The sequence below is a fragment of the Rhodnius prolixus genome, unplaced genomic scaffold (genome assembly GCF_049639745.1).
Source record: "Rhodnius prolixus isolate KJV_2025 unplaced genomic scaffold, Rpr scaffold_7, whole genome shotgun sequence".
Lineage (NCBI taxonomy): Eukaryota > Metazoa > Arthropoda > Insecta > Hemiptera > Reduviidae > Rhodnius > Rhodnius prolixus.
Genome location: NW_027411582.1, coordinates 37,403,747 through 37,417,327, shown reverse-complemented (window position 1 = coordinate 37,417,327; position 13,581 = coordinate 37,403,747). Strand labels below are relative to the sequence as shown.

Sequence of the window (13,581 nt, the reverse complement as noted above, 5' to 3'; positions counted from 1 at the left end):
TGTTTTCCCAGAAAAAGCCCCAACTATTTGTGGATGGGAAAGTATATAAGTTTAACTCAGAGGCGCCTTGCCCCCTATGCAAGGAGGACAAGGACAATATTATGCACTTTTTAATAACTTGTCCAATTTTCGATGTTTTAAGGTATAAGTTCATAATAGAATATATTAATGTGCCTCCATCTAAAACAGTTATGGAAAATCTGTTACCTTTTGATAGTCAGCACCAAGTGAAATATGTTTACATTTATGTATCTAAAGCGTTAAAAATAAGAAGTTTTATTTTGAGTAATTAAGAATCTGATATTTAGGTATTTCTATTACACTCTCATATTTTTATTTAATTTTTTTTTTTTATTTTTCTTTAATTCTATTTTTATGATTCCAGTATTTTTCTTTTAACTCAGTTTGTGTGCATTTATCCTTTTTAATATATATATATAAAATACCAGCAAATTTGTTATTGGGAAGAATTCATGTATGGAAAAAACATGTTAATCTACTTTTGTTTATTTACTTCATTTTGTGATCTCAGTTTATTTGTTTACAGAATAGGTATTTTATTTTGTGATTAAAGTTCTATTGTAAATATATGTTTAGGTCAAACCCCTTGCTACAAATTGTATTTATAAGCAAGTAATAAATAAATAAATAATAGTGTATAGCAGGGGTGGGCCTTTTTCAGGGCCACATAAGGGTATTGGTTTATTACCGAGGGCCGCAAAAGGTTATTGTTTTATTACCGAGGGCCGCAGTATATACATTATGTTACATATATTTCTTTTTATATTTATTTCGGGTTCTTATTTATTAATTGTTTTTATCTATTTATAATACAGATTATTAATTAATTATTATTTATTACCGAATCAACAAAAAAACGGCCTTAGTTACTTCTATGAAATTGCTTCATATCTTCCTTCATCATTTTTTCTATTAAAAGTCAGACGATATAAAAATAATGCAATTACATTCACATTTATATATCCCCATAAAATAAATAACTAGAGAAGAAGCGAAAATCCGTAGCTTCGACGGCGACAACACGCTTTGTGTCGGTGTAAAAATGGCGTACAAAAAGTCGAGTGATCATACAAAGATCATACACTTCGATATCAGTTTATTATAATTCGGAACCTAATAAATCAATGAATTCTAAAAACAAAACAAAATCATTTGCACAAAAGAAAATGTAACAGATTTTACAAAATGTAGAAGAAAACAATAATGGATACCAGTAACTGTTCTTTAAACTTTTATTTTGTAATAAAGCAGCGAAGAATCACGAAAATATTGAACTTAATTGAGAAGGTTGATTCTGAAAATTAGATTTTAAAAGTAAATTTTTTGTTTTCTTTCCTGAGTATTTTTTTTTTAACAGAAAATTTGAGATTCGATGAAAACAAAAAAAAAATCTCATGAAATTGCAGCAATCCATTTTTTAAGTGGATTCAAATTATGCTGTGCCTTATCACCTTCTGAATCTAAAGCATATCCTTCGGCAAATTCAACGATAACTGGTAGGCAATGCGAAAATTCAAATTCTTGTCCAGGTATACCTAAATATGATGAGCCTAGATCACCTTCGGTGCTAGCTAATGAATGGCTTTTCGTGTCACGAACAGTATTTCTGTGAAAACAAAAAAGAAAAAAGAGTGAATATTAAATCAATTTAGAAGAATGATACGAATTGTTTACTAATTCATGGCTGAAAGGCAAATGAAATGAAGTCTTACCAAAAAATCTTCGAAAGTTTGCACAAAAAAAAAAAAGGATAGTCCTGACGTAGGTTATTTGAAAGTTCAAATGAAACCCTTTAGCGTCTGCGCAGTAAATAAGAGAAAAACATTTAAAAAATTCTAGTAAATATTACCAAACATAGCAGCTGGGGTTCGAATTCCAGTTATTTTGTAGGGAAGTCCTTTTGAAAGACAACTACGAGTTCACAAAACTACGTGCTTATTTGCGCGTTTAATTCTAACTTAAGAAAAATTAATGAATTCTTGAATTAATCACTTGCTAGCGATTAGGCTTATTATAAAATGGGCTTTTCCTTAAATGTGGACAATTACGGACGTGTAATTTGTAATATTAATACATCTCTCCCATCAATGCCGCTCAGGAAAAAAATCCCACTTCATCCCTTGGCTCTCTTGGGAATCCTTAGGAAGAAAGGAGAGAGAGAGAGAGATGCCAAATTTGGATAACCACTCCTTGTGCCTGAAATCTCTAGAAAGGGTATATATCCTCCACCTACTAAGCACCTCAACTACACAGGTTTCCTCAGGAAGAAGTGCACACCATCCAAGGCAGCGTTAGTCAGGAAAGATTACTTGCTCTACAGGGATCACTTTTCCTACACCGTTACTCCTGACATCCATTCTTAAGACACGAATCGAATGCAATTAGGTTTGGACTGGGCTAGGTAACAGTGTTCTGGCTACCTTTTCCATCCAATGAAACCTCTCACCCTATAGCAGCACCTGAAAGTGATGTAACCACTCAACAGGTTCTCCAGGGAAGTCCTAGGAAAAGTGAAGGTAAGAGATCACTACTTGCTGTGACAACTTGTGCTTCCCTTCTAAAGCTCTCCAAGATAATCTGCTAACTTTTTTCTGTTGTCTACTCACCCCTTCTTCTCCAAAGTTCTCAGAGAGGATTTATTCTCCTCCGGTTTAAAAAGTCGGTTGTACAGTCAAATCAAAAATAAGAATTGAAAGTCTTGTCGAAATCTTGACTAATTCCATATTTTGGAAATGAAATGAAATATTCTTCCTGTTTAATAAATTATCTATTTATTGCGGTTGCTAAACCCAAATAGTGGCACACTATCTCTGCAGGACATATATTAAATGATTTCAGTATTTTATGCTGTTTGTATTGTTGGGCTGGAATGTCCTTAGGGCCCTACGGGATTTCGATGGCCTTTGGGTCTTCAGCAACGGTTGTCATTAAAGGATATTTCCTAACCAAAATACCAAAAAATTCAACATTATTAATTATTGTGAAATCTGAGAAGCAAAAAGCAAAATGAACAATGAAAGATCTAATTTCAATCTTTAATTCTTATTAGGCATTGGACCTATGCCTTGATTTTGTAGGTCTATATTGTTTTATATCCTAGAGAGATAACAATTGAGTAGTCAAAACCAAAGAGATCATTAAGTTACTTCTGAACATTGATTATCCTAAAAGGCAAGATCTTGCACGTCATATGCTTCTTTCCTTAACACATCTATAACTAAATCTGCCTCCACTAATAAAACCATATCATCCACGTACAGTTATGTTTAATCAAAGGATCCTGCTTATAACTTTCTGCTATTAACGTAAACATAAATCTAACAGTTACTTACAATTCCTTTTCAAGCATTGTTTTCAAGACTTGAGCACCTTTTGCTGTAGAATTATCCTGCTTATTACAGAAAATCAAAACATTCTTGCAATTCTTCATGATGTCCTCATCGATTAGTAGAGTATAAAGATATCTAAAACATAAAAATAGTGAGAATTGTTATTCTGTCAACAACAAAAAACAATAAATTTGAAAAAACTTAATTTTGTGATCATTCTCCAGGGAATGAATCCAAAGTATATAACACTATTTCTAAAAACATATCAACTTTACTTTGTAACATAAATGTGGTAAAACTTACTCGGCAACATCTCTAATTTCTTTATTAAGAGTGAGAGAATCAACAACATAAATAAGTCCTCGAGCAGTTTTCTTATATTCATCCAAATATCGATGTCTTAGTCTTTCATGTCCCGGAATGTCAACTACTTGCATTGTTTTCCCCTGTAAACACACTTTAACGTTAAAATTAAATAAGCTATACTGGGTGTGTGGGACAATCTTTTGATTTATATATTCTCTTTTATTAAAGGAAGAGTTTAATGAAATGTGAGAAGAAATTTGGGTTATTTGCGAACCCACTGGCGAACTCTAGCTCACCTTCAAAGCCCCACACTTACGTTATACAGTTCTTAACTTACACAGAAACAACCCTGCGAAGCTACAAGGGTTTAGAACAGTTTACTAGATTAGGGCTTCGTCTCCCACCATGCAAAATAAAAATTTCATCAAACATGTTAAAAAGCTCAGCATGAATTACTAATACTGCAACACAACCAAATGAACTGTAAATAAAATAGCATTGTAGGGATAACAGAGGACAATTAGTAAAAATTCTTAGTTTTTCGTGCATTTCAGTCACAACCTTGTAATTTGGAATAAGATCGTGTGATACGAGACTTTTCATTTCGTTAATCATGATTATTGTACAAATATAAACCTTTGATTTACTTGTATCATCCAATTCTACATTCTCTTTATTATTATGATTTTTTTTGCATTAATTTTGTGTATACCTTTGACCCTTCTGTTCATCCATCTTCAGCTTAATTTTATTTACTGAGAAATTTTAAACCCCATTTTTCATTTATTACTTAAATATTTTACTTTTATTCGATGTGCGCTGTTAAAGTGTAAGTTAACTTATGTGATACTGCACGTTACCCATACAGAATCGACTATTCTAGACATACAACAAACTACAGCAATTTATTTATATACAGTATACATTTAAATTCTTGATAACAATTACACAAAACGAACCTTTTCTGTTAAATAGTTAGATGAATTGTCCCTGATTGATGTGTGAGTATTAGCAAACATATTGTGAATTAATCTGGTAAATATAAGTGTTTTGCCTGAATCGCAGACACCTGTAATCAATACTGTGCGCCGAGAAGATTTTCCCCATGAGTAAATGAGGTAAAACACTGAAAAATAAAGAGATAAATTATACTTCAAATTGAGATAATTACATACAGATAAAATAATAGAGCATTCTAAGACGAATTATATCAGTTATTTTTTTATTTTTGTTTTTTAAGTAAGGGAATAGATAGATTATTACTTTGAGGGGGAAAAGAAAGAAGATCTAGGCCTCAAACAGACCGGGCCTCTACCCTACCTGATAGAAAACTACTAATTCTCATATTCAGTCTACACTAATAGCGTTCAAACCTGCCATACATGACCATTTCAAATCCTCCTCTTCAATCTTACTCTGTTGACATCAGGTCTGCCGAATAACCTTCATGTTTAATATTTTACGAGCTACACAGCACAGACGGGATCGCCACTACTGGCGGTAGGGTAGTAATTTCTTAAAATCGGCTTTCTACTCTAATAATCTCGGGGGAATCTTATAGCTTAACAAATATCTTTTAGAAAGAGCGTAATTAATTCCATACCTGGCTCCTGGGAGCCGGAATCATATAAATATGGATTTATTATTGAAAATAATTTATCTAATTTGATTTTTTTTTAAAAAAAAAACTTAAATAGGTAGTCCAGAACTTTTTCTCTTTCTTGAGACTGAATTAGTTAAAGAAAATAAAAACATGACAAGAATTAAAAAAAGGTAATTTAAAAAAAAGCTAAAATCAACTTACCTATCGTCAAAAGCACTATACAAACAGCTACTATGAACTGTAATAATCTTTCTTCCATTTTTATAATTAGTTCGTATACTTTAATTAAATTTTCCAAGATTCAACAGTCAACTGAATGAAAATTCAAGATTATAATAAAAATTGACGAATCTTCCAACACATGTCACGTATGGAGTTAACCGTTGACGTTTACCCATGGACACAGTCTACTAAGCTGAAAACATTGAAAGAATAACCTTCCGCAGTGTGAGCTAATTTAAAAAATTAAATTGTTTTTTTTATATTATCAATTTTTTAAATTCTAAAACTCAATTATTTTTTTATTAAAACATGTTATTGAATAATTAATTCAAATTGAAGCATATTTCAAACAAGTTGTTTAAGTATAATTTTAACAGAAATGATTTTGTTAGTGTTTCATTATTATAACGCTTACTCAGTGAGATCGTTTATCTATAATTTTACCATTCAAGAGAAATTTGTTTACAATAACAATTTTTTTTTGAGAATATGTACGAGTATATTGTATTCCTTGATAGGGAAGGTTCGTCCTGAAACGCGCCTTATCGAATCTTATAGTTTCGTTACCGCTATTTTAGGTTACCTCTCTTTGGGAAGTGAGTTTGCAAATGGTATTTAATTTTATACTTTTCTTTTTTTATTTAATAAATAGTTGATATCTCCAATGTTATATTTTAGCTATTTCTTAATGGTGAATCTAAAATTGGAATATAGCAACGGTTTTTGAGAAGTGTTGGTTAATTTTAATTATGTGTTCATTGTAGGGTTAAGTGTGTATATAATAATGGAGTTAAAACTTCACAGTCCAGTTGGGGCAGAACCTATTGTGTATCAGTGGCCACTTGTAATTCCTGGATGTAATGGGCGTAATGGAGCAGCCGAAATCGTTGAAACTATACGATGGGTTTGTGAAGATTTTCCTGAACTTAAGCTTCCAATGCAAAAGAACATTCTTAGTAATTTCGATGTAAATAGCTTTGATAGTATGAGAAATTTGTGTGAAAAATTCAACAGAGCAGTGGATAGCTTAGTACTTTTGAGCAAAGGTACATCTTTGCGTCAAGAGTATACGAGTAAGTACCCATCTCGGGGCCTTTTGAGACATATCTTGCAACAAGTTTATACTCGAGCAGTTTTTGATCCTGAAAAACTTAACCAGTATGAGCCATTTTCGCCTGAAGTATATGGAGAAACCTCCTTTGACCTCATTTCAAATATGATTGATCAGATAAATGTAACCAAAGATGACATTTTTGTGGATTTAGGCTCTGGCGTGGGCCAAGTTGTACTTCAAATGGCTGCAGCAACTCCTTGTAAAATGTCCGTTGGTGTTGAAAAAGCAGAAGTGCCTTCCACATATGCTGAATATATGAATGAAAATTTTCGAAAGTGGATGGACTGGTATGGAAAGAGTTACGGAGATTACCTTTTGATTAAAGGTGATTTTTTAACGGACGAACACAGAGAAACAATTACTTCTGCTTCGATTGTATTTGTTAATAATTTTGCGTTTGGCCCAACAGTAGATCACAAGCTAAAGGAAAGATTTGCCGATCTTAGAGATGGTACTAAAATTGTTTCTTCTAAATCGTTTTGCCCATTAAACTTTAGGATCACCGATCGAAACCTGTCTGACATTGGGACGATTATGCACGTTTCAGAAATGCAACCAATAAGAGGATCAGTATCATGGACAGATAAACCAGTATCGTTTTATTTGCATGTTATTGATAGAACTAAATTAGAAAGATATTTTCAACGACAGAAATGTCCTAGAAATAGGATAATTGATAGTGGGTCTGACGAATCTAATTTCTCTGCATCGGTAGAAAGTTCACCTCCTAGAGAGATAACAATTGAAGTAGTCAAGAATAAGAAACGCAATAAGGAGAAGGAGAGTAACAAGGCAATTGCAAGAAGAAGAAAACAAGAGTTTAATCAACCAAAGAGTAGTAGTAATAATAATTCTGAATACGATGAAGAACCTAGAGTTACTACAAGAAGGGCTTGGTCAGAATATATTGCAAAAGCATTTCCAACTTGTCAAAACTCCTCAGGTAACAGTAATAAGTTAAACAGCAGCAATGATCAAAACAAGAATCTATCTAACAACAATAATAAGAAGAACAACGTTAAAAGTAATAGCCCTATTAGGAAAAAAGAAAGTTCTGACGAAAGACGTGGACGTCCTCCATTGAAAGCAAAACCATTTAAAAAGGAGAAGCCTAAAAAACATATTAAAATAAAAGGTTTAGATCTTTTGCACAATGAAACAATATTGAGCACTGCAACACAAAGCAAAGGACCACCACCTCCAGGTTGTATAGAGGAACAGCTTGTATCTGATGTCCAGCCGACAGAACGAACAGATTCATTGGAAAGATTACTGGACATTTATAGGAATCAATTTAAGGCAGTTGTAGATTTATTTAGTAATAAAAGTTATTGTGATTATTTAAATGAAGAGTTGGCTAAAGAAAGGGAAAGAAACAATAGGCTTTTACAACAGGAAGCTCTTTTGCAAAGCGAGGTGAGCGTATTAGAAAATGTTAAAGATACGTTAACTAAGAGAAGGATGAGAGATTTGGATTTAGAAGAAACGAGCACCAAGGCAGATGTATTAGTTAAAGTTCAAGAAGAATTAGACAAACGAAATGGTCTTACAAATCTATTTTCTACTTTGGCACAATCCATTGAACATGCAAAAGAAGATAATCAAAAACTAGTGACTAAACAAGGTGTCATTCTTGCTGGCAAAAGGTACAATCCTAACAGTCCACGTACTCATAAAAGAATTTTTCAAGAAATATTAATTGCAAATCAGAGAAGGAACAAATTACGAACTGTTTCAACATCACTTCAGAAAGAAATTAGCGGACTAGAGCAAGATATATTAGACAAAGTAGTACATTTATGCGGAACATCTACAAGATTTACTTCGGATTTAAAGAGAGGTGAGGACAATTTATTTACAGAAGTGAAACTGCCTCGTTTGTGACCAAAGACTGAAAAACGAAAATCTTCAAGAAAGGAACAGAAGAGATTGACGAAGATTGTAAACTCTCATTCTTTACTTTCTTAAGAGCCTTTAACTTCATTGAGACGATTAAAGCAATTAGTGTTTTTATTATTGAAAACGTTTTTCCCATTATGAGAGAGGTGCCACCAAAGTTTCCATCGAGGAGTTTTCCAGTGCAATGCACCCAATAAAAGTGAATGTAGAGGAGTCTACTTTGATAATGTTACCATTGAGGCCTTCGGATGGTCCTCCAAAACAGCTTCTTCTTGCATTCTCATTATTTTGAAATGTACATGTGTAGAAACGAATTTATGTACATATATGTATATATAAATGTGAACTTGATGACCTTCTTATTTTATATTTTATTAACTAAGTATAAGGCGATTCTTTTAAAATAGACCAAATTATTAAAATAAAAATACAAAAAATTACTAAAGAAAATTATTAAATAAATAGAGATCTCATGAAGTTTTTAATTTAGTGGAGTTCAAAAAAAGAAGAAGAGATTGTTTGTAATACCCTGGAGTGACAGTTTCTTCCTTAGACTGGAATGAGATGCAAAAATAATAATAACTAACAGCAACTACAAAGACGTAAACATTTTGAGATAAATTTTACTAAAGGAATGTTTGTACGGAGCAAAATTGAAACTGTTTTATGATCTAAATGCAAATAAAAAGGTATGGCAGTTTTATAAGATTTTTTTTTTTTTAAAAAAATATTTGACAAAATAATACTTTTTAAACCAACTATTAATAATTTTGGTAAATTTCAGATTAGTACTCAGAATTAAGGTCCATGTTTTCTAATAGAATTTGTTGTAAATTATTATTTGTCAGTGATTTTAATTCTGAATCTAGAACCAATTTGTTGTGAAAATACTTTACACTTAAATTATAATATAAGAAATGACTGCCATACCTTAACGATATTTGCTTTATCTGCCACAAAAATCAATTAGAAGAAGCTGCCCCACTATTAATCTGTGATAAAGATTATAATCTAGAGCAGTGGTATTTTTGGGGAAAAAAATAAAAATAATTTCCTTCAGAAAGGTTTGATTATAAACTTATTTGAAAAAATTATTTTTATAACTTTTTTTAAATCAGTTTTTTATATTATTTATTTTACTTTTGCTTTACCTTAGAAAGATGTTAAACTTACGCTTAAAATGTAAAAAATTAAAATGCTTAATATCTGAGAGAAATGATACTTTTTGTTTTGTAATTATCTTTTATACAAATATTGGACACTTAAGATCTTGAAGACAACTTAATGTTGGAAACATGACAGTTTAAAGCATAACCTTCCCAATTCAATTTTTTCTGAAAAAAAAAGTTTGCAATAAAAATCGAACGGAGGGAAAGATTTTGTAACAGTTTGTAGAGGTAAATCCAAAATACTCACTATCCTATTCAAGAGAGAAGCATTACTGTGTAACCTATTTTCTTTGTCATGTTGCTTATCATTGTTAAATTAAGCTACAAAATAGTTAATAATTTTAAACTTTGGCCACAACTTAGTCATCTTATGAGGATTATTGATAATTTCAATAAAAAAAAAAATATTTTTTTGTCAATCTTTCTTCCTAGACAGGTTGTCATCAAAACAAAACGAACAAAAAAATTATTGAATTTAGCAATCTTCTAGTTGGATTAAAGAATCAGTCACCAAAAAAGATAAAAACGGTAATCAACCTAGGTAAAAGCTATTGTGTTATATTTTAACTCCCAATTGTTATATTTTAATTGTGAAAGAGCTTCTAAAGATTCTGGGAAATTTGAGTCCGGACTTTGGCCCAAATATTTCAATTCCCAACCTCTCAGAGGTTCTCGATCCATTCAGGCACCAAACAATCGCATGTTTCTCCAGTACCAGAAGGGGGAGCGAATTCTCTCAGGCTTCACCTTCCGAATTTCTTTACATCTGTATCTCCTTTTGAATCACTCCTCACTTGGAAGTTTCAAAGTGGGGACCTAGCGTCCTAGAGAAGGACTAATGACAGGTGATGGTACCCATTCTTACAAGTTCTCTTAAGTTAGCCTTGACTAATAACTCTTATCAGACAACTTATAACTGGACAAGGTTGTGACCAAGGAACGAAAAGCGAAACTCCTCTTCAAGGAAGGAACAATAGAGATTGGCGAAGACTTGTAACTATAACTGGACAAGGTTGTGACTAAGGAACGAAAAGCGAAACTCCTCTTCAAGGAAGGAACAATAGAGATTGGCGAAGACTTGTAACTATAACTGGACAAGGTTGTGACCAAGGAACGAAAAGCGAAACTCCTCTTCAAGGAAGGAACAATAGAGATTGGCGAAGACTTGTAACTATAACTGGACAAGGTTGTGACCAAGGAACGAAAAGCGAAACTCCTCTTCAAGGAAGGAACAATAGAGATTGGCGAAGACTTGTAACTATAACTGGACAAGGTTGTGTGACCAAGGAACGAAAAGCGAAACTCCTCTTCAAGGAAGAAACAGTAGAGATTGGCGAAAACTTGTAACTTCCCAACATACTCGGAGCCCAGTGGTATTTGCACAAGATGTGTGTTTCCAGAGGTACTTTGCGACCATATTGCACGCACTATCTGAAGCAATCAACAACAAGGCCAGACAGTTTACATTTCGATGTCATTGGTAGTCTTCAACCGTATTGCACTTTTTCCAACTAACAAGTTTATTTTTTTGACACGTTGAACTTACTTCGTTTAACTACTACTGCCAATTTTAAGCTTATTTAATTTTTTTTGTGGTTGCTGTTTTAAGGGTATGGATAAAGTTTTTTTAAAAATAAACAGATAATATATGTAGACCAATTAGATTTATATTTACCACTGCCCTAGAATTTTTTACAAATAAAAATTAATAACTAAGACAAAAAAAAAAAATACTGTTTTCAATTTTTTGAGTTTATCTAGTCTTAAATAAAAACTTTGTTAAATTAATTGATAAAAATTATAAAGAAAAAAAAAGAGAAATTATAAACTGCCATTGTTTAAATAAATTATTGTTAAAATAAATTAATTAAACTATGTCATTAGTTTTGTATTAATTTAATTATTTATTTTTGTTGTAAATTTGTGGTAAATAATTGTAATAATAAAAAAAGTCAGTGGACATGAACATTCTGTAAATAAATAGAAATTTATGTAATAAAAATAAAAATGAATAAGTTTTCTTTTTTTTTAACAGAAAAATTGTAAAAATGCTTCCATAGAATCGGAATTGTTTTTTCTGTTTATTGTTAAAAAAAAATGGATTAAAAATAAATTATTTTATTAAAGTATTTGATGTAATCGGTTTTTTATATAATTTTACATTCATTGATTTTTGTTTATTGTTCAAAATTTAAGTATAAAATTAAATTGATTATCTCACACTCACTCACACACGAAAAATGTATTATATTGAAGTGAAATTTAATAAAAATTTAATACTTTGTATTTTTTGTTTTAATTTTTTGGACCTTAGAAAAGAGGACAACGAAAGAAACTCAAAATGAGGACCACTAAAGCAAATAAAAATATTTTTTTGTCCAACTTCATCTAGAAGGAATTATAACTTGTGTATTTTACATAACGCAATACATTGTAGATTGTTTAGTAGATTAAAAATTGATACCGTAAACTACTACATCAAAGCCTATGTTCGCTTCCATGTATTTATTGCATAGGATATAATTTAATGAAATAGGCGCCACAGTAGCCGAGGGGTTAGAGAGCGAGACCTGTGAAGCTAATATGAATTGTGGTACTGGGTTCGATTCCCGGTCTTAGGCCTTGGTTTTTTTATTTAATGGTTAATAAAAGAAAATTACAGTAAAGTTATGTTTGCTAGTCGCCTCCGTCCACGACACCTAATTGATAGTTGGACGTAAAGTCTGCCTGATAAAAATAGGCAATTACTTTACTTTAATTTAATGAAACAATACGCTGTAGTAAAATAGAATATAATTATAGAAGGATAGAAGTTAGAAGATAGATATCTTCTAGGGCAGGGGTCGGTAACACGCGGCTCTTTTATCCAAATTGTGTGGCTCTTCAGCCTGTCCAAAATTATTGTATAGTTTAAAATTGAAACAAATGAAAATTCCGTTTATTAAAGGTATTTTTTCAAAAATAATTTTAAAGTGTTTGAATCAAAATTGAATAGAATTATACAATATCAAAATAAAGTACTTGATTTATATTGTAAGACTGCCGCCTTTTCATTCGTTATTATTTATTTGTTTATTTACTTTGCAATATGTGAAAATAAATGTATAAAACATTTATATGTTATTGAATATCATAAAATAATAATTTGTGATTACAAATTATCTACAGAGTTGGTTACTCTATTATCCTTGCGGCTCTTGGTAAGATTTACTAAAATTATTTAAGGGGAAATGGCTCTCTACTTAAAATAGGTTGCCGACCCCTGATCTAGGGGCAATAGCAGCGGTAATCGGTTCTCGTTACTCAAACAGGTTTATTGTAGCGTCCCTAAGATAGACTAAACCAAGAGCTTACATCCTATACGTTATGTCAATCCTTGCAAGAAGCCCTAAAGTAACTTCTTACAGTTCATAGCCGTGGAGGAATCTTGCTCATGCCCGGCAACGTGGTAGACGAGTTGGAGCGGCGGAGTCTTTCATGGATTATCTTCTGAGTTTGCCGGTATCACGGTTCTGGTTAAGCATATCACTTTGGCGTGTGTAAATGATAGAGTGGTCAATAATTATTAGAGCTCTTTTTAGAGATGCTTAACATAGTAATTTACCGAATATACCCAAATTGGGTACCTAGTTTAAAAGAAAATCTTTAGAATTATTTTCGAGGAAACAGCGAATAACTGTGAGAATCCTATCCAGTAAAATTGCTTTTTCAGATGACTGAAATTTTCATATCGGAAGCTTCAACGATAAAAAAAAAAATGAAAAATCCAAGTGTGCATTTTTATTAATTAACATTTGCAATTTGATTGGCCATCCGGCCCTCTTGAACGCGTATACCTCATTAATCGTTAAGATAAAAAAAAAGTTGCCAGTTTCAGTCATGATATATCGTATTTATTATGTATTTATTTGTATTATC

General features: G+C 31.7%; 2 protein-coding genes across 2 annotated transcripts; one reads left to right on the top strand and one right to left on the bottom strand.

The window, feature by feature from the left end:
* Window positions 1-491: 491 nt before the first annotated feature.
* Window positions 492-5,711, bottom strand: SrpRbeta (signal recognition particle receptor beta). Its single transcript, XM_074113061.1, has 5 exons — window positions 5,461-5,711; window positions 4,616-4,782; window positions 3,654-3,796; window positions 3,354-3,485; window positions 492-1,627 (listed from the first exon to the last, which is right to left on the bottom strand). Exons 1-5 carry the CDS (start codon window positions 5,516-5,518, stop codon window positions 1,414-1,416), a joined length of 714 nt encoding a protein of 237 aa, XP_073969162.1. The 5' UTR covers window positions 5,519-5,711; the 3' UTR covers window positions 492-1,413.
* A 150-nt stretch (window positions 5,712-5,861) lies between these two features.
* On the top strand, window positions 5,862-11,949 carry LOC141446522 (uncharacterized). The gene is made up of 2 exons (XM_074113060.1): window positions 5,862-6,092; window positions 6,246-11,949. Exon 2 carries the CDS (start codon window positions 6,266-6,268, stop codon window positions 8,477-8,479), a length of 2,214 nt encoding a protein of 737 aa, XP_073969161.1. The 5' UTR covers window positions 5,862-6,092; window positions 6,246-6,265; the 3' UTR covers window positions 8,480-11,949.
* The last annotated feature ends 1,632 nt before the right edge of the window (window positions 11,950-13,581 follow it).

Coding starts and splice junctions, on each gene's coding strand:
- SrpRbeta (XM_074113061.1), bottom strand. CDS start 5,518: ATGGAAGAAAGATTATTACAGTTCATAGTAGCTGTTTGTATAGTGCTT. Junction 4,783..5,460: donor TATAGTGCTTTTGACGATAG/GTAAGTTGATTT, acceptor TTTATTTTTCAG/TGTTTTACCTCATTTACTCA. Junction 1,628..3,353: donor ACAATGCTTGAAAAGGAATT/GTAAGTAACTGT, acceptor TTGTTTTCACAG/AAATACTGTTCGTGACACGA.
- LOC141446522 (XM_074113060.1), top strand. CDS start 6,266: ATGGAGTTAAAACTTCACAGTCCAGTTGGGGCAGAACCTATTGTGTAT.